The following is a 19,664-nucleotide window of genomic DNA, read 5'->3' as shown; positions in this document are numbered from 1 at the left end:
TGGAGACAGTTTATAAGTACAATGCCTAGGCCGTCTGTCAAACTATAGCAGTCATTTCGCCCTCTATGTGGCAAATCTACAATTCGGGCAGAACTATATATAATCACGCTTGAGCTAGGACTCCCCGCAGCGAACTGGCACACCATGCTGAAGTTCTTCTAATCTGTGAAGCGTCTCATGATCAAGAATGTATCCCCCCGCATCTCCAGCTGGTATCACGCTGCTGCATACTAACCCCTTGCTACCCCGCGACCCCGCGCGCCTGCACGTGATCCGCGATTGCCGAGGCCAGCCGCAACGACATCGCTCTACCAATCAGAACCCGCACAGCCCAGAGTAGCCGTCTTGGAACCCATACAACCGCGGAATCGCCGACATGTCAGAGGACGCCCAGCTGCAAGTATCCCTCACCACATTGAACAGTCAAACCTGAACCTCAATTCTATTCTCCAGATTAGACCAAAAGATCTACCACAATACACCGCGAAAATGTCCCTCCCAAACACCCGCACCGCGCGCCTGGCAAGCTGGTCCGCCACACTAACATACAGTGACATCCCCGACCCCGCGATCCAACGAACAAAAGACCTCTTCCTCGACTGGTTGGGCTGCACAATCGCGGGGCGATCTCACCCGGCCGTAGCTGCGATTGTGAAATTCGTGAAAGCTATGGGCCCGACGTCGGGGAAAAGCGAGCTCGTTGATGGCGAATTGGGGTTCAGTACATCCGCCGCGTTCGCGGCGCTGGTTAATGCGGCTGCGAGCCATGTTGTTGAGCAGGATGATTTGCATAATGGCAGTATTACGCATCCGGTATGTTACTGTGCTGCCCTGTTTACCGTTGAAATTTAGGGGGACTGTGGCTGAGTGCTTTGTAGGCGACGGTTATCTTCCCTGCTGCGTTGGCAGTCGCGCAGGACGTTGGGGCGGACGGGAAAGACTTTATCACGGCTTGTGTAGTAGGCTATGAAGTCGGCTGCCGTGTCGGCGCATACTTCGGGAAGAGTCACTACGAGGTACGTCGCGCGAACCTTTCTACTTCCCCGCATCAAGCAGTGTCCATTTCGCGAGACCCCGATCCCCTAACAAAGTGGCGTAGAACTTCCACTCAACCGCAACAGCCGGAACCCTCGGCGTCGCCGCCGCAGCCGCACACCTCCTCAAGCTCTCCCCAGCAGAAACGCTTTCGGCAATCGGCACAGCCGGAACACAGGCTGCAGGACTGTGGCAGTTCCTGCTCGACGCAAGCCACTCGAAGCAAGTGCATACAGGCAAAGCCTGCTTCGACGGGATATTCGCTGCGTACACGGCGCGCGATGGGTTGCTCGGCACAAAGGATATCCTTGAGGGGCCGCGCGGGATGGGGAATGCGCTCGTTCCTGGGGAGACGAAGCCGGAGGCCATTGATGGTAATCTGGGGGGTGAATTTGAGGTGTTGAGGTCGAGTTTCAAGTGGCATGCTTCTTGCAGACATACGCATCCGAGTGTGGATGCCCTGCTTGCGCTTATGGCTAAACAGAACGTCAAATTCGAAGATATCGAGTCCATCCTCGTGCCCACATACCAAGCCGCACTGAACGTGTTGGGAATGAGCGGGACCTGTGAGACGGTGCACCAGAGTAAATTCAGCATGGGGTTTGTGCTGGCCGTTGCGGCGAAGAAGGGACAGGCGATGATTACGGATTTCCGCGAGGAGGATTTGAAGGATGTCGCATTGAGGGAGTTTCAGGGACGCGTGCGCATGGTGCTTGATGAGGAGATTGAGGCGGCGTTTCCGGCGCGCTGGATGGGGAGGGTTGTTGCTATCACCAAGGATGGGAGGGAGATTGAGGAGAGGGTGGGCTTTGCGAAGGGGGATCCGGAGGTTACCCTGACTAGGTGAGTCTTTTTTCTCTTTTGTGTTTTTATAGAAGACCCCAGACTGCGTGTGCGTTGGGCTGACCTGTGCAGGGACGAACTGGAGACCAAAATGAGGAGTCTGGCTAGGTACGGGGGTATTACCGATGACAACAAGGTAGAAAGGCTGATTCAGCGGGCGTGGAATCTGGAAAGTGAGAGCGATTTGCATGGGTTTGTTTTCTAGACATATTGCAAGCGAGATGTTCATCGCTGTGCTAGAACGAAACTAGATTTCTTGCATAACTTAACAATCTATATTCGCACATTACCAGTAGAATGTCATATCCATGGAAACATCGGACATGCAAACAGAACCACAGTCCAGTCCTCGTCTATCCCGCCTTCTCGTCGAGTTTTTCAACATCAACGAGTCCAGCGGCCGCGTGATCTTCCCGAGCCCCTCCTTCATTCCCCTTGTCCTGTCCCGTCCCCTTAGCATCAGCTGCCTCGACCTTGATACTCCCCCACCCCATGCCCAAGGCAACAACCAAGCTCGCCCCACTCGCCGCCGTAGCGAGATACATGACCCTCACAATCGCCTGACAGTACCCCTCGAGCACATTTCCAAGAACATCCCCTCTAAACCCCAAATCCCCAACCCCCGCAGCGCCCGCCCTAACAATCTCAGCGACATCAACGCCCGGCGCATGCTTGCCAAGTTCACTCTCCAACCCTGACGAAAAAATAACCTGTGCAAGCGACAAGAAAATCGCCGGGCCCAGGTTCTGCGCGAGGACGACGAGTGCGGTTGCGATGGCGTTCTGCGATTGGGGCGCGTTGTGCTGCGCGGCGATTAGGGGCATTTGAACGTTTAGGCCGCGGCCGATGCCGAGTGTTAGCTGGATGAGGACCCAGGCGTAGGTTGGTGTTGTTGGGGTAAGCAGGATGAGTAGGCCTGCGCCCGTTGTTGCGATGGCTGCACCGAGGAGGGCGAAGGGGGTGTAGTGGCCGACTCTGGTTACTGTTTGGATTGATTTCCCGTTAGTGATGCTGTTCTTCAAGTCTACGTGCGAGGGAAGGATATGAAGATCGGGGAGGGATTGTAGATACCAAGTGCCCCAGCGATAATCCCAAAAACAATCGTGCCTCCAATACTCGGCAACAAATCCACCCCACTAACCGTCGGCGACGCCCCCCGCACAGCCTGGAAATAGATCGGCAGATAATACGTCGTGACCATGGAACACGCCATCAGGAACCCCATGTTCAGACAACTACTCCAGATAACCCGTCGCCCCACCAGCGCGAACGGGATCATGGCCCGGTCGCCCATATAGCTTTCCCAAAGCAGGAATAATATAAACGTCACGCCAGACCCGCAGAATAGCCCAATAATCGCACTACTGTCCCAGCGGTATGTCGTCCCGCCCCAGTTTAGTGCGAGGAGGAGTTGGCTTGCGGAACCGGCGAAGATGGCGAAGCCGAGGAGGTCGAGGTGTGGGAGGATTTTGCGGAGGCGTTGGGATTTTATCTCGGGAGCACGTTGGTCAGGGGTGGGGACGAGGAGGAGGGCTGGGGCGATTATTGCCGCGCAGGGGAGGTTGATGTAGAAGCCTGACTCTGCTTGTTAATATGGCTGGGCTTATGGGTAAGTGGGCGGTAGAGGGGTAGAAGGGTAGACTTACACCAGCGCCACGACGTATGCTCTGTTAGGGCACCGCCGATCAAGGGGCCGGAGAGGAGGCCCAGTTGGGACAGGCCGATGAGGATGCCGGTTAGTGCTGTTTCGATCAGTCATGGTTCTCTCTCATGGCCTGGACAATGGTTTCATACCCGGCCGTCGCTGTGGTGGCACACAAGCAGCGAGAAAGGTGAAGCCACCATTGAAGAGCCCCGACGAGCCAATGCCCGCAACCGCACGCCCGACAATCAGCATGTTGGAGTCCTGGGCTGCGCCGCACAGAGCAGAGCCGAGTTCGAATATTGAAAGGCAGGCGAGATACACCCACTGTATAGATGGTTAGTTCGGGTTGTGTCTGATGATCGGAATCCTGACCTTGATGTTGAAGTACGTGTAGAGCTTTCCAGTTAATGGTTGGAGGGAGCAGCTGCTTGGTTAGATTTCGAACAAGGAATAGACGGGAAAACTCACTTGGCGAGAAGATAGGCCGTTCCGTACCAGCCTACGTCGTTCAGCGAGTGGAAATCGGACGTGATGCGTGGGATGGCCTTTGCGCGTCAGTCAGTCGCTCAGGACAAGGGGCGGAGCGCATACCGTAGAGACGATCGAGGTGTCCAGGAGGACAAGGTAGGAAGTCAAGGTCAGAGCTACCATGGTCGCAGTCACACTGAAGCCTGTTGGGTAATTTGTCTCTTGGATGTTTGGAGACTGTCTTTCATTGATCGCTCCATCCTTTGCAACATCTGGGCTCTCCAACCCGCCATCAGCGATGAGGCTTTTCGAATCTGATCCCTCCATCGTCGACAAGGTTAACAACTGCGAGCGGCGACATAAAATCGGGGCTCGGTCTGCTTGTAATATCTGGCGAGACGGAGTAACTGCTTGCCTAACTCCGAGGACAAAGAAGCAAAGACTTCAATAGTTCGATAGATCGCCCCCGGGCTTGATCCAATCAAGCAATGCTTGGCATGCACCGAGTCGGACCTTGCCACATCCCCCGACTCCGATTTGGAACACTATCGGAGTCTTGAGTCTAATTAGCCTCCTTCTCCTGTCTCCCTCATAACACGCCAGTGCAAGCTCAATTGCTATGTCAGAACCTCACGGGACGAGAACCAAGGCGAGAAGCACACTCATCCGAGCATGCCCGAATTCCGCCTGCGTCAAGGTCAAGTCCACAGCCGACGCGCGGGAGGATCTTGAGTAGGTATATTCATTTCCTGTTACGGAGTAGTGAGCGCAGCACCGCAATCCGCCGTGATGCATTCGGCTCCGATCCCATCGCTACCAGTAGTCACGCTCCTTCAACACTGTATCCACTAAGCCATTGTATCAGAGGGAGAGGCATATTTCAGTCAGTTTCGGACTGAGATGCCCAGCGACCTTCCGTTCCTCGTCTTGTTCCCGACTTTAACAGCTGAAGAACTTTTCAAGAGCGGTCATTCTTCGGTTCTCTTGATACCTACATGGGACAGGTTCGTATAAATAGGAATCAGCACACCGACATGTTCAGGCGTCGAATATCCGTGGTGGGTGAAGATATGAGACGTGCTCTATCCATATTGCGCTGCTTAATGATGCCAGGTAAATCACCACACAGGAAAGTGGGCGGTACCCTCGGACACGCGCAAGTATATAGGATTTAGCACGACTAGAAGCCCAACTGCCCAAAGTCCTATACTTCAGAAGCCACAACCGAGCATCTTTGGGTTGTCCTGTGACTTGCGCCTCGAGCCTGCAGTAGATGTTGGCGATGCAAGTAGCCAGAAGGGCAGGGCTGCCTGTTCCAAAGGTGATTCGCTACGGCGATCACCCGGATAGTCTACATGCGCCGGTTTCGATTCTCATGACGCGCGTTTCTGGTTTATGAACTAGATCGCGTTTACAAGCCGCTAAACGAGGAGGAGTGTGAGTTGATCGCACAGGAATTAGCAGGGCATCTTGGTGCGATATCGCCGCTGGGAGAATTTCCGGGGCCCGAGTAGGATCTGCTCGATAATTGGGACGGCGATCTGCAGTATCCGCGTCCCCGGGCAATCATTGCATGGGCCCGTTCGAGTTAGAGCAGGAGCTTAATGAGTACCTGATAGGTCCCGCCTCAGCGCACGGACTCCAATTAAAAGAGGCGTAAGTGGCTACCCTTGTCCTGCAAATAAAAAGCTACCCATGAGCCACTCTATTATCCTTGGACATAACGACCTGAAACGCCACAATATCAAGGTTCAGGGTGGCTGGAGCACGGGATTCTCGACTAAGAGTCCGCGGGGTAGTATCCGGATTACTGGGACTTTAAGACTGCGTTGAGGTTCGCCAGAGAGGACTATTGGTGGTATCATTTTGTCATGCGGCTTGAGGGTGGGCGATATCTAGAGGAATTGGATTGCGATCGGGCGTTGAATAACTCGACGGTTCATTGTACGCTTGGTGATTCTGTGCTAAGGCCTACTCAAACGCTTCTGGCTCCTGCCTATCCTGCAAGATATATATATCTCTTTCTGGAGACTGGGCACCTCTCTTAGATATATATACCTCGGTAGCCCTATGATGGATGGAGGGGTCGGATCGGCTCTGCACTTGTTGCGGGTCACACCAAGGCTGGCCTTGCTTTAAGGTTCTAGACTCATGGTACATGGATCATATTTTCGCTTACCTGATGTTCCCTTGCGCCGCCCTTTCCTCAAATTCGCAATGCACCGCAATGTCTGCCATACATGGCGTCATTAGCGCCCGTCGGATTCCCCCAAAACCCACCGCGCCCCCACCATTTCGGCATCCCACACCGATTTTTCAAGGTTCCTTCTGCCTCAGCCTCTCCAAGACACCCACATCCCCCACGTCTACAAGATCGAGTACTTCTCACACACCACGGAAAAAGCAAAAAGCAACTACAGAACATGCCTATAATAACAGACTTCCGCCTCCCCGCCTCCACGGCAACACTCAATCTCCCAACCCCACCAAACACCCCCTTCTTCGTCGCCTTCCTCGCCTCCGTCGACCCCAACACGGGGAAACCATGGTGTCCAGACGTCGTCGCCGCACTGCCCGTTCTGCACGAGACATTTTCTGGTGAGCATGCGCCGGTCGTTGCGTTTGTTGGGGTCGGGCAGAAACTCGAGTACGTCACTGATTGTCCCTTGCATGGGTGTGAGGGGTGGTGTACCGACATTGTTGACTAACAGATGGCGCAGGTGGAAGGATCTCTCGAATGATTTCCGCACAAAGTGGAAGCTGAGCGCCGTCCCGTCGCTGGTTCGCTTTGAGACTGTTGATGGGGAGGTCACCGAGGTTGGGAGGCTTGTGGAGGGGGAGATACTTGACCGGGCGCGGCTGGGCAAGTTTGTGAGTGGCCGAGAGGCCCGGATTTGAAGTTTTGAATGAGGTTGTTTGTCTTGTTACGAGCATCGACTGGGCGAGCGATCCTTTGATTATCCGGTCATGATTCTTGGAGCCAGTCATAGATCTCGACAGAATGGATGATCGGTACTATGCCACCTTTCGCCGCAATTGGTAGCTTAATAAATCCAACTACACCTGGTACAAATTAACATCGGACAGATTGAAACGAAGAAGCTAAGTCGTATGCTAGATAGAGCTGGCCCAGGCATCAGACTTTCGCGGAAGCAGTAGAACACAGTAAGCGCAGCCACACCGCGTACGACGAGAGTTCATGCCCTCTAGGCCAAGATCTGAGAGCCATAAGTCACACGATAAAGCATTACAGCCAGAAAGGACGTAATGGTAAGAACCCATGGAGCTAATACAAGTGCACGGAGGTAAGCATGATTCAAACGCCTTTCAGAAGCGGACGTCACGGTAGAAACTGTTGTTAGAATCATCTGGATATGGACAGTTTCCTTAAGGCATGGAATGACTCTATAATTAGTGAAATATGTGATTCGAGTGCTAGTAAGAGAGAAGGACAATGGCTTAGTTGCATGATGATGGGCAGGGTGTAGTAAAGAGGTTGAAAGGCTGTTATCCCGTGGTTGTTCTATGGGATAATAACGTGCACTTCTCCTTTTTACCCTGATATTCCACTATTTATTTCTACAGATATCCTAATTACTTATATATACATTGGTTCCTAAATGTCTAGCCAGAGCAAACCCGTCCTCTATACTAAACCCCGCCTGGGCAAAGAGATCCCAAACTCTCTTATCCCCTGGCAAAGGCCTCTGTCGCTGCTGGGACACCCCACCGATTTAGTTTGGGTTTGGTAGTATAGTATTAGAAGACCCAGAAAGCATTGCCACTATTATCCTTGACGCTGTAGGTGCAGCAGGCGTACGGGCTACGATTTCCAAAGGCTGGTCTAATTTAGGCAGGATACACAATGACAGAATTTATTTTATCGGAGAGTGCCCTTATAAATGGCTGTTTTTAACCGCTTGGCAGCTGTCGTGCATCATGGAGGCGTGGGCATGATACAGTGGGGTAGAAGGACACATCTCCACTGATCCTGGCCTCGAGATTGCCTTTAATCATGATATAATGGACCTGAGGATAGATCTTATAGCTTCGCATATTAAAGGTCATACGGCTTGTGGGCAGGTTAGGCCTAGAACAGCCTGGTACAAGCATTGTATCGCCTCTAATCTAACCGTTGGTGCACAGCCATTTGAGTACCAGAATATGGGGGCCCCTCAACGTCATGAGACCAAATTAATGGTTCCAGCCATGGTCTGTTACACAGGCACAAAACTATTGAACACAAAATGCTGAATGGGGTCAAGACTTCCCATTTCTTAATTATTTTCCAGCGCGGCGAGATGCTACTGCCTGTACTAGTAGTTAGCACTTCTCTAGCCTTTACCCTACAAATTATTAGCTGCATTTAAAAATGGCCTTCCGTGTACCGGCTTTGCAGTGTCATGGCTTGAAGTCTTCTCAAGTACAGCAGAGCCTGTAACCACAGATCGAGAGCCAAGCTCCATGCGGCAAGCGAAGTTCGTACACTGCTCTGTTCCAATTGCATCTCTGGCCGAATCACCAGCCAGAGTAGACTATCCGGCTTGTCACCAGCGGGCGCTAACCAGCATTACCCACGAGGCTGGTACTACAACTCAATAAGAAATGATGGGAACCTTCCAGGCGCTGCACATACGGAGAGTTTCCCATGTTCTCACAAACCACAACGTACGGTTGTATTGGTACCCGTCGGCGAGAATACTTTCAACCCATTCGATCTGTTGGTTCTGCTTGAGCTCGGACCGCCATTTGGATCTATCTTACCTCGGTTCTGCGTTACCTTTTTATATGGCTATAATTACGATCACTTATATAGTGGAAGCCACGCTTTCGCGAAAGGCAAAAGCAGAACCAGACATAGTATAGGTAGTGTCGAGTTCGATACCTATACCACAATGAAACCTGGGGGTGAAGGGGGGATCTTGTATAGAATGAGCGAGCGCAATGTGGTAGTTCACGATATCACCCCCAGACCACAACGTTGGGGGAACCTAAAGGCCGACCAAAGCTGACTCAAAGCCCAACGCTTCTCGACTTTCGGGCTAACTTCCAGAGACAGTCCCATGCTTGTTTTGCTTCAAGTGGCCACAATACAATAAGGAGTCGCCATTATGCGGTTAGAGATCCTGGTGACTCAGGATACCAAACCCCATCCGGACCCCCTTTTTGAAATAATGCATACCTAGGTAGACTCCTAGAAGACTTACTCGTTCCGAGTAATGGATTTAGTGATGCTCACGCATCTTTGAACGATCTTTTACTATTTAGACCCAAAAGCCGACAGAATCCAAGAAGCAATTGGACCTGCTAGCAATGCGCCCGGGCTTCACAACCGAAGAATCAGACTACACAATGCACATAGCAATTTGGGATGTATGGAGTCCGTTTGTACCTGTGGCCCTATTGTGTCCACTGTCTACGTCAAGATAGCTACACGGTTTATACGGGGCAGTATAAGATCTATATAGAATAAGCAAATAAAATGAACATTATAGGCATTTTTTAGTGCCGATTTGGGTTTCAAACTATTAAGTGAAACTCACCCAAATGTGTAGCCCGTTGTTGTGCGTAGAAAAGACAGTAATTTGGCATATCAACCTCGAGCTCATCATTCACAGGCCACCTCTGGCCATCTAAAAGGGTTCCGTGGAATAGCACTTAAAAGTTTCCTTTGCTATGATCTAAAGTGACAATGTCGTCTAAACTGATGACTCTTGCGGGGTCTTTTAGATGTAACAGTAACTTCCTTGGCACTACCTATTGCCATAAAGCCTGGTGCGGCAACATATTTTTAGCAACGTTGCTCACTTCTGGGAATAGGAGAAGAGAGTTAGGCCTAACGTACCAGATTCCTGGATCCGCATACATTCTACGTTCGACTATTTTCGAGGTCATGATTGGAGTGAGCTGCCTTTGCCGTTTGCAAAGTCAATAGAGAGGAGGTAAAAGTGTAATAGAAGATAATGTGTGATAGATAATAGTCCAATGTAATTCTCAGCCCTTTTTTACTTTTAAACTTAAAAGTGAAAAGTAATTGATTGTTCTAGATTCATGGCTAATGTAACATGGTTAGTGGCTTAGTCAATTCACATAATTATGAAATCGGCCAAATGCGCGTCAGTGGCGCATATTTGTATGTTTATCGGTCTTCTACTTGATAAGCACCTCTGCCTCCCCATTGGATAGTCCAGAGGGATGGAGTCCGCATCTCAAGCGTCATTTCCCTTCAAAGGGGTAACTGTGTATAGTCAGGCTACTTTAACCGGAGATTGAAGTCCACTGATCAGGCTGTTGATTGTTGTAGTATTCCTTAAACTTGAGTGGGCCAAACCGAGAAAAGCAAGACCTGGGAAAGTTTTAGAAAGCGAGTAATTATTAGAACAATAATATAATTTGGAGCGGCTTCTGGCTTGTGACGTGATTAATACAAAGGTATTCAACTGCCACGCACACAACATTCATGATCAGATCATTACTGTGTTGTGTGGTAGATATAGGTTCTACATATCAAACAATGGTTTGCATTTTCTTGTCCTTGGAATTATCACACCTACAAAGTCTGCCATCTCATATGGAATACAGAGCTCGCGCTGGGTAAAATTCCTCTCTCTGCTGAGGATTAGGTTACCTACATTCCTATTTAAGCACCTTTTGATAGATCTTCCGTCTTCTCTCTGTAACTGTTTAATAACGTCACTAGTCAGGCTGATCCCCAGGACGATCCTCGGCCCCTGGGTTCAAGAAAGGATACTAGAAGTTGTGATTTCCGAGCCAGGGTAATTTGTAATACACAGCGAGGTATATACTAGAATAATAAGAGCTGGAATGATAACAGCTAAGCCTTTTGGGAGACGTGGCAGCGCTTAAGTTTGGGCGCACGACGCAACCCAGCCACTTACCTAAGTCACCTGTAATTCACCACACAGTGCCTTTTCCAATTGAGCTCAAATATTTCAAACCTTGTTCTTACAGAAAGTGGGACGATATCATGAACCATGGTTACGTACAGTAAACTAGTATACGGGAGTACTCCGGAAACAACATGAAGTTACACACGAAGTTCTCTCATGAACCAGATGTTCAGGCTATAACAGCAAAGGTGTATGCTCCCTAATTGGGCCCGGGTTCCGGAATCTCTCAAGGACCAGCATTTGAAGTTACAGCTCGAAAAGTATAAGCTCTCCGTTTGGGCCCGGGTTGCAGAAGGGCGTTGCAGTAGATGAAGGTTTTGCATCATGGACTATTTGGACAGATGGATATAAATTGACCGCCATTCTCGCTTTCGAAAGTGATTTACTATCCGTACTAAACAGATCATCGTCCTTGCTTTGCATCCTCTGCATAGACGACATCTTGCCTTCATTGGATACGCGAACGAACGTTGAGAGACACTGTCATATCAACATCACCCAAATACGGCCTTTCTGTCGCTTTTGTCTTCAATAAGTCAAAACAAGATGCCTTTCTACACATACGCTTTGTGGCACAACGATGATGAGGGCAGAGCGAAGTATTGCCTCATCATCTCCGACAACAGAGCCTCAGCGGATGAGCTCTACCGTGGCATCCAGGAACAGATGGTATTCAATAAAGGTTCTGTCGAATTCAAACGCTTGCGTCGCCTTTCCCCTCAGATGTGGACCTGGGGCGCAACTGGTACCGACGACCTCAGAGAGCTCATTGACTATATCAATAAAGGCGACAATCAATACATTCAGGAGCGCCTGAAGCGTCTTCGCGGAAGGGTGTTCATTCGAGAGTTGGGGGACTTTGACGACGGCAGCGGGGCGTGGCCCATCATTCCGCCTTATGAACTAGCAGACCATGTCAACAAGCAGACTTTCTTCATTCGCAACAAGCTAAACCCCGCTCAATTCTGGACAGAAGATTCGAGTGGGTATATAGGACTATCAACAGAGAGACGGTCAAGGTTTCGAATTGAACTCCCTGACGGTGATAAAATGTTCAACGGTGAACAACCTCTGCTTGTCGCTAAAGATCGAGTCCGCCTGACCCTTATCCGAAATGAAACATCGGGCCAGGCGGATGAAGTACGCCTTTATATCGAAGACAACACCGGATTCATCACAACTCAACGTAAAGCAAATGCTGAGGTTGAGTTTGGAAACCTAAATGGCGGTTTCGCTATTTACAATTCAACGAAGGGATCTATCTCCGGCTGGCCTGCGCTCCAATCTACCAGCCTGGGGGAGGCGTGGGAACTGGTCTAATTATATCGGTGGCTGCGAAAAGGAGGGGGGGGGAGGGTGATTATGGCCGGCAAAAGTAATGTTTTCAACTTTTTTACTCTTTCCATTTATGGATCAGATGCTATGCTCTTTATATGGTGCTTAAGTTGAATTGAACACATATTAAATTGCCCACAGAGCTATCATTTTCAGATGTATGAACTACCCCAAGTTGGGTGTTAAAAGGAAACCCATCATAGCATCTCTAGTTGTTGGAAGACCGGTCCTTTGTCTTCCAAAAGGGGTTTAGCGCCTTCACGTGCGATCCTTTCCTATATAGGAAAGAGGTTCTTCCAGTTGTTTCTTCCTTCTTCACCACTCATTCGATAGAGAAATCAATGAATCGTCATTCCGATCATAGCCCTTTTATCACTAGTAGAAAACATTCTGCTTCTGGTGAAGTTAGTTCCTCTTTTCTCGCCGCTTCTAGGCGATATCAGGCCAAACAAGGCTAATGCTATATTGAACCTGTTGGTGTGGCCAATGTTACTATAATATTTCAATATGGCAACGGCACCTCCTCTTGGACGAAGCGCAATGCCTGGGGTCCTTCCTGTTGTGCAAAGCTTATAATCACATCGCCACAACTCATTTAACCCCCGTGGATAATAAGACCGTCTCTTACAAAATTCAAAGGCAGCTTATTCAAGCAGCAAGTGGACCGATCCAAGTAAGAACTTGCCGTGCCATTTATACGCCCCCCTTGGATCGACCGGAGAGGACTGTTGATGTTATTGGAGGATCAAGGCAAGGATACACCTTTAAGGTACTACCTAAATGGTCCCGCGCCTGCATAGAATGACTACACGCGACCCCGCACCCCGGACAGCGGGCTATCTGCTGGCAATGCTTTGAGGCTGATGGCGTAAGAAAGATACGCAGCTCGATTGTAGTACCCTCCGCCCCTGTCCCCCCAGCTGTTTCTTCGCTAGGGACCCAGGGCATGAAGTTTGGACTAGCTTCCTGTGCAGAAGACGAACAGGGAGACGCTGGAACAGTTAGCGCTGTGGAAGGCAGGGTAATCACGAGGTTGGACTTGATCAAAGTATTAAAGGTAAATGCTGTTCTGGTTTCACGTTGGCAGGAGGTGTAATGGCAACAGTGGTCAACAAGAGGGGGTGATTCCACTTGGTGGCGAATAAGACCACAGGGGCAGCCGCCGACCACGGCCGTGGGTCTACCTGCCTCTCTGCCATCCATCTGGGTCGCCTTTTGGTCAGCATAGGCGGCGGCATTGCTCGACCAGACAACAGCCACGACATCACGGCTAGATGACGTTGTCGTCAGCCAATCCTAAGGGACCAAGGGCGACATCAGTCAGTACGACTTGGTCAAAGCAAAGTCAAATGACAAGCGTGAGGGAAAGGCTTTCTCGGACTGCCGCCAACGGTCCTCCTTAATGCGCTCACTGGAATACGGGCCATTCATGAGCCGGAAGTCTCCAAGATTTTGAGCTTTCTACAAGAAATGCTGAGGAAGAACGTAAGATGGGCAAGAGATCCGAGTCTTGATATGTTCACGAGGGCTTTGAGAATCACCGCCTCTTCAACGCTTCATGCGACCACATCCCTGGCCAGTACTGCCGGGGCTGTGATGCGGCTAGTTCTGTGGTAATGTAGGAACTACCCAATACGAGAAGACTTCCCCCGGTCGGTCCGCACGGTTCATCGCCCTCCAAGATAAAATACTCCTTTTCTTCAAGCACTGATACTTGATGGCCAAGCCAGTTCATTTGTGGATGTCTCTGAGCCAGAGTAGCCAGTTTCGACAGTTAAAGGCGGGATTTGCCCATTGTAATGGCGTAGCACGTTCGACATCATCGCAGTAGTAGCATTGGCATTAGATATAAAGTGAATTTTTTTTTTTTTTTTTTTTTGGCCCAATCTCAACCATTTCAAAAGGTCTGTACGCCTTGGAAAAACCTCTAACATGTATTCTTTAGAGAGTAAGACCCAAATAGGGTTATCTAATAATCCGTGTCCTAGTGCAGATGGTTAGACCTTAAGTGATGCACTATATATAACTAGGGGTGACTCTATAGTAGAAAGAAGCAATAGTATAAGTATTATTATTATACACTGTTGCCTTTCCAAATCTCCGTAGAGATTGCATTTCACGGACACCCAGCGCCCGGTTATACAAGGCCTGCTGTTCTTCCACTGCGTGAGAGCTATCTGGCCCCTTCCCTTTCAAGAACAAGTTGGGCGCTATATGGAGGTGGTCTTGGGTTGAAGGAATAATAGAAAATCTAAGAAGCTGTCGAACAACTTGGTCACAATCTGCCGCAAAGAGATCTATTATAAAAGTCCGGCTTTCTATGTTTGCTATTCTAGATTTTGAGAAATATGAGTGCTTATTGCAAGTCGATGGTTTCGCGATTATATCTGTTGCTTTGATGACTTACCCAGCCTGGGGTTCCCCATCAGGCTTTAACCTAGCTAATATGTCTGGCATTAATATCGTCCTCTATCTCTTTACCCCCGAATAATGCTCAGATCCACAAATTAGATTCACGGTAAAGGTTGCTTCACATCCTCCTTCTCCGTCACATCGGCAACAACATCTTCCTCGCCAACATTCGTTGAGGTAATGGCCCAGACGGTAGGAATGGCAATCAGTAGCGAACCGATACAAAGACCCCAGTCCATAGCAAACTGAGTTATGGCCGGCTTTTTCAAGGCATTCACTCGCCACGCCATGGCACCCCCAGTAGCCTGAAAGGTCTTATAAGCACCGACCAATATAGCAGTTCTAGCAGGAGAGTTAGACTGGGCACCAATCAGCCAGTAACAAAAAGACTGCCAAAGGGCATCATATGCTCCGTAGCAGATGTACAGGATGATGGGACCGGCTGAGAGACTTCCATTCGTATAGTCAATGTCTTGCTTCAGCCCTTGTGCCATACGATGAGTAGACCACAGCTGAAATTTGTAGCCACCGCCCCAGATAACCATCCCAGTCACGAAGAGGGTTACCCAGCCCGCCACAGCACGCCATCGACGGGTCAGCCATGGCATATCGAGCAAGCAGCCCATGATCAGGCCACCTAGCATCTGAGCCATCCAGTATAGTGCACCATTCAAGGATCGGGTTCGAATGTTGAAGTTCATACCATTCACTTCGTTTTGCTGATATGAATAGAACACGTTGGCGGAGAAGAATAAAGGCAACATGCAGATGACCCTCCAGTCAAATACTGTGTTTAGTGCAAGTCGTGCTGTCTGTCGCCAGTTGGGTTTCTCGCTTGCAGTTGTATGTATCCCTTTCACTTGCACCGCTGATGGAGGGCATGTCAAAAGTCCCAGCACCCACCCGACCAGCATAATCACAAGCAGAGCAATGTACGTTGCGTCCGATACGGTGCTGGTCTTTGAGTGGAAGTTGAGGCCAAAGCTAGCGAGAGAGCCAACTCCGCCGCCAAGGTTGAAAATAATCCAAAATACGGCGATGGCTCGCCCCTTCTGAGATTCGGGAACGTAGGTTGTCATAATTGCACCCTGGGATACCCATAAGAACGAGGCGCCTACACCCAGGAGAGCACCGGACGCAATGACAAACGCTCCATTTTCGTTATCTTATAATTGCAGTTGGTCAATCATGTCCCCGTTTCTTTGTGTCTCTAAACAAGAACTTACGGTTGAAATTCAACAAGCTACCCGAATACAGGGCATATGTCCACCCGCCAAGGAGAAGGCAAACACGAGGCCCAACCCGCTCAAATATTGGTCCCACGACGAACAGAGCGGTTCCGGCAGTGGCAGACAGAAGGGCAACTGTAGCATTGGCTGCTACAGTTGGGTCGACCTGGCCGGACCCTCCCAAGCCGGAGAGGGCATTGTACATCTACAGCAATTGATTTGATTAGTGTGTTGTTCACATTGTGCCAAGCCACGCATAACAATAAAGAGATGTCTTACTCCAGGGCAGCAGAAACAAATAAAGCTGATTAGAAGGATCTGAAACCAAGAATTCGCATAAACGCGTCGAACCATGGACGGAGATGTTTCGACAGTGACTGTCGACGACATGGTGAAGAATGTTGTACTGTGCTCGAACTGATCCAGAGATAGTGTTAAATATTAGTGCCTGATGCCCAGACAGAATATGAACTTTCATCCACCCTGAACTGGTCGATGCAGGGCGTATTATAGCTCCATCATATCGCTAACCCCAGTTTCTTAACCGTACAGAGCCACATGGAACATGTGGTCGGCCCACTCGGAGTAAGGAGATTACAGATAGACCAATGGAGGCTATCGGTAGACCAGTAAATTGAAAAGTATTGTCTGATCAGGAGGTAAGAAAGCTCAACGCTGCAAAAGAGAGGAATTGGGACGGTGGGTAGAACGGAGTCATCGGGGTAGTGTGGGGCATGTGGTTAATGCTCGGTGTAAATGAGCTCTACCATTGGCCCAAGCGATCTCTCTCTCCGGCTCAGCCCCTGGAACCCCGCAAAATAGGCCGGATAAGGGGTCGGCGATCACGCTCTCCGCGTGATGAACTCTTCTAACTCATTTTCGAACCAATCTCGACGTTGTGTGTCAATATTCAACCGCCTAGCCCACTTCAATGGGCTAAAGATAACATCTCGCCGAAGTAACACACCGGATAAAAATTTCGCGGATTCATGATGCGGTTCTTCTGATATAACAGCCCGCATCCGTGACATATCAGCAAGGTAAACACCTAGCAGTCAATCCCGGAAAGGCAGGCTCCGCAAATATGGCACAGGATGCCTTGGATCTATCAGGTTTACAGACCGAGGCAATCAATGAACGCACCAGCAATATCGACAGGGTTTCGACTCTGCAGATGTGCACCATGATCAATGATGAAGACATAACAGTCGCTGAAAGTGTTACAGCATGCTTGGAAGACATTGCGGTTGCAATAGACTTGTTAGTTCCTCGTGTACGCGCTGGCGGGCGAGTGATATACGTCGGGGCAGGAACTAGCGGCAGGTTCGTATTTCTGACATGACGAAATTGAATCTCAAGTCTTACCATGTGTTGATTCTCTCTAGGTTAGGAGTACTGGACAGTTCCGAAATACTACCTACCTTTGCGGCGCCCCCGACACAATTTGTCGGTTTGATTGCTGGAGGAGATGCCGCCATCCGCAAGGCACAAGAAGGAGCAGAAGACAGCACCGCAGCAGGCAGGGACGAACTTACCGCGATGAGTCTTAATGGTGAACAAGACAGCATTATCGGAATTGCGGCGTCCGGCCGCACGCCTTACGTCCTTGGTGCGCTCGAGTATGCAAAGAGCTTGGGTTGCCTCACTATTGGAGTTGCATGCGTATCCCCGTCAGAAATAGGTCGATCCGGCAACGTTGATATTATGATTGCACCTTTACCTGGCCCAGAAGTCATCACTGGGAGTACGAGATTGAAGGCCGGAACTGCCACGAAGCTGGTATTGAATATGCTGAGTACTGGCACTATGATCAGGGCTGGTAAAACATATGGGAACATGGTGAGAGATCTTTAGTCAAAGGTTCCCACCCTGGAGACGAATGCTAATTTCTATTTGCCCCAGATGGTCGATCTTATCGCATCAAATCAGAAACTCAAGCAAAGATCGCGGAATATCCTCCGGAAAGTTAGTAGGCGATGCTCAACTATGACTGATCAAGACTTGGATGATCTGCTCGCCCGTTGTGGTGGTAGAGTCAAAGTTGCACTTGTTGTCGCAGAGAAAGGGATCTCGGTAGAAGAAAGCCGGGAGCAGCTTGAAATGGCTCAAGGTGTCCTCGCCAAGGTTATCACGACCGAGGATGAGGCTCCAGTCAAGACACCTCTGATAAATGGATTTAAACACCATCGGTCTGTTCTGTGTATTGATGGTGGAGGGTCAAAATGTGCCGCCGTGGTAGGAGATACAGGCGGGGATTTAGGAGAAGGCTTTGCTGGACCTTGTAATCTGTGAGTTCTCATACCCCCCTTTTAAGCCTTCAGATATATGCTAACAATAGGAGGACGGATGGCAATTTCGAGGCCTCGGTGGATGCAATAGTCATAGCTGCACGAGAGGCATTCAGGAACATTGGCAAACCAGCGAACCAGATTAACGGCATCAATGGCTCAACAGATTCACACCAGTCAACCATTACAAATCACGACCAGTCATTCGATTCAATCTGGATCGCAAGTGCCGGAATGGACCGTCCAGGGATGCGAGAACGTGTGCAGGCAGCAGTGGCACAGAATCTCAATCTGAATAAGTCGATTCAAATGCGGATAACCAACGACGTTGACCTGCTAGCTGCAGCTATGGCACGCCACCCAGAAATCTCCTCGAGCTTGGTCGTCATAGCTGGCACTGGTAGCATCGCCATTCGCTATGCTTATAACAACGATGATATAGTGCCAAGGCGCGTTGCACGCGCTGGTGGATGGGGTCATCTTCTTGGAGACGAAGGAGCCGGATATGCAATTGGAAGACAAGCCATCCGGAAAACCTTGTTCTCACTAGACGATATCAAACTTGCTCCGCGAAAATCCGGCCTCAGCTCGCTAGAATTGAAGGTGGTGAACTTCTTCTCTAAGTGCTCGTCTGAAGCAAACGATGATGTTCGGGATATCGACCTCCTGAGCAACGTCCTGATGGCAAGCGATGACAAATCCGCCAAGAGTCGAATCGCAGGCATCGCACAAACAATTCTGGATTCAGCTGGCTCTGGAGATGCCGAGGCAGTGGAAATCATTGCTCAACAGGTATCCGGTTTCGTTGACAACACTCTAACTCGTCTCCTTGACCCTCAATCGCATGGTTATATCGACCCGTCAAAATGTGGTCTCATCCTCTCTGGAGGAGTGATGCTTCACAGTGTTTATCAAACCATATTTCAGCTTGCCCTAGCAAAACGCAACATCCGATTTAGCTATACGGAAGCTGTCCCCAATGCGGCGCTGGTCGGAGTCGAATACTTACTAGCATCGCATACACTTCGTCCTCGACAGAATGGTGTGATATAAATCCTCTGTTATAGCTGGCGAGACCTGGAAACCCAATATAGACATAGAAAATTTTGAGGCACAAGGTGGCTAGCAAAGAGAACTTGTAATTATAGTATGTTGTATAGATATATTCAACCCAAAGGATTCAACTGCTCTTCTTTTAAAAATAGCTAAGATGCCCTATCTGTAAGAGTCAGTTCTGCCTTTTCCATGAGCTTCCTCTGCACGAAGTCATCAAGATCATCTCTCTTCTCGACAGTGGGCAGTTTTGATATATCCTCTCGCTCTGTACTTTCAGATAGTTGGTGAGCATCGGATGCTGGCTTGAAACATGCAACATTGGCATTTTAGAGTTAGGGGAAAGAATGTAGTGCTGTTATCGCGGGGTGTTTTCGGGGTATTTTCGGGGTAAAGGAAGGCCCACCCACCATTAGGTATCATTTGCTCAAAGGCTGCTATCAGT

At 49.7% G+C, this 19,664-nt stretch overlaps 6 protein-coding genes across 6 annotated transcripts; 4 read left to right on the top strand and 2 right to left on the bottom strand.

Moving 5' to 3' along the window:
- Nucleotides 1-489: 489 nt before the first annotated feature.
- BJX68DRAFT_261005 (MmgE/PrpD family protein) lies at nucleotides 490-2,083 on the top strand (the record flags this gene model as incomplete). Its single annotated transcript, XM_071044040.1, has 4 exons — nucleotides 490-813; nucleotides 879-1,016; nucleotides 1,100-1,878; nucleotides 1,951-2,083. 4 exons carry the CDS (start codon nucleotides 490-492, stop codon nucleotides 2,081-2,083), a joined length of 1,374 nt encoding a protein of 457 aa, XP_070904723.1.
- A 148-nt stretch (nucleotides 2,084-2,231) lies between these two features.
- Nucleotides 2,232-4,174, bottom strand: BJX68DRAFT_251859 (MDR family MFS transporter; the record flags this gene model as incomplete). The annotated part of the gene is made up of 7 exons (XM_071042464.1): nucleotides 2,232-2,860; nucleotides 2,950-3,453; nucleotides 3,525-3,620; nucleotides 3,673-3,847; nucleotides 3,896-3,947; nucleotides 3,992-4,068; nucleotides 4,115-4,174. The coding sequence occupies 7 exons, from the start codon at nucleotides 4,172-4,174 to the stop codon at nucleotides 2,232-2,234; spliced, it is 1,593 nt and encodes a 530-aa protein (XP_070904722.1).
- A 2,067-nt stretch (nucleotides 4,175-6,241) lies between these two features.
- Nucleotides 6,242-7,030, top strand: BJX68DRAFT_224194 (uncharacterized protein). Its single transcript, XM_071038229.1, has 2 exons — nucleotides 6,242-6,638; nucleotides 6,712-7,030. Exons 1-2 carry the CDS (start codon nucleotides 6,415-6,417, stop codon nucleotides 6,887-6,889), a joined length of 402 nt encoding a protein of 133 aa, XP_070904721.1. The 5' UTR covers nucleotides 6,242-6,414; the 3' UTR covers nucleotides 6,890-7,030.
- A 4,418-nt stretch (nucleotides 7,031-11,448) lies between these two features.
- BJX68DRAFT_261002 (uncharacterized protein) lies at nucleotides 11,449-12,222 on the top strand (the record flags this gene model as incomplete). Its single annotated transcript, XM_071044039.1, has 1 exon — nucleotides 11,449-12,222. One exon carries the CDS (start codon nucleotides 11,449-11,451, stop codon nucleotides 12,220-12,222), a length of 774 nt encoding a protein of 257 aa, XP_070904720.1.
- Nucleotides 12,223-14,750: 2,528 nt separating this feature from the next.
- BJX68DRAFT_261001 (putative MFS transporter) lies at nucleotides 14,751-16,268 on the bottom strand (the record flags this gene model as incomplete). Its single annotated transcript, XM_071044038.1, has 3 exons — nucleotides 14,751-15,814; nucleotides 15,876-16,083; nucleotides 16,158-16,268. 3 exons carry the CDS (start codon nucleotides 16,266-16,268, stop codon nucleotides 14,751-14,753), a joined length of 1,383 nt encoding a protein of 460 aa, XP_070904719.1.
- A 520-nt stretch (nucleotides 16,269-16,788) lies between these two features.
- Nucleotides 16,789-19,354, top strand: BJX68DRAFT_275482 (putative glucokinase regulator family protein). Its single transcript, XM_071047858.1, has 4 exons — nucleotides 16,789-17,201; nucleotides 17,264-17,717; nucleotides 17,781-18,166; nucleotides 18,217-19,354. Exons 1-4 carry the CDS (start codon nucleotides 16,963-16,965, stop codon nucleotides 19,217-19,219), a joined length of 2,082 nt encoding a protein of 693 aa, XP_070904718.1. The 5' UTR covers nucleotides 16,789-16,962; the 3' UTR covers nucleotides 19,220-19,354.
- Nucleotides 19,355-19,664: the final 310 nt, after the last annotated feature.

This window comes from Aspergillus pseudodeflectus (assembly GCF_044049435.1).
Source record: "Aspergillus pseudodeflectus strain CBS 756.74 chromosome Unknown BJX68scaffold_2, whole genome shotgun sequence".
Classification (NCBI taxonomy): Eukaryota; Fungi; Ascomycota; class Eurotiomycetes; order Eurotiales; family Aspergillaceae; genus Aspergillus; species Aspergillus pseudodeflectus.
Note: the sequence above shows the minus strand (reverse complement) of the source record. Positions and strands in the feature narration are given on the sequence as shown.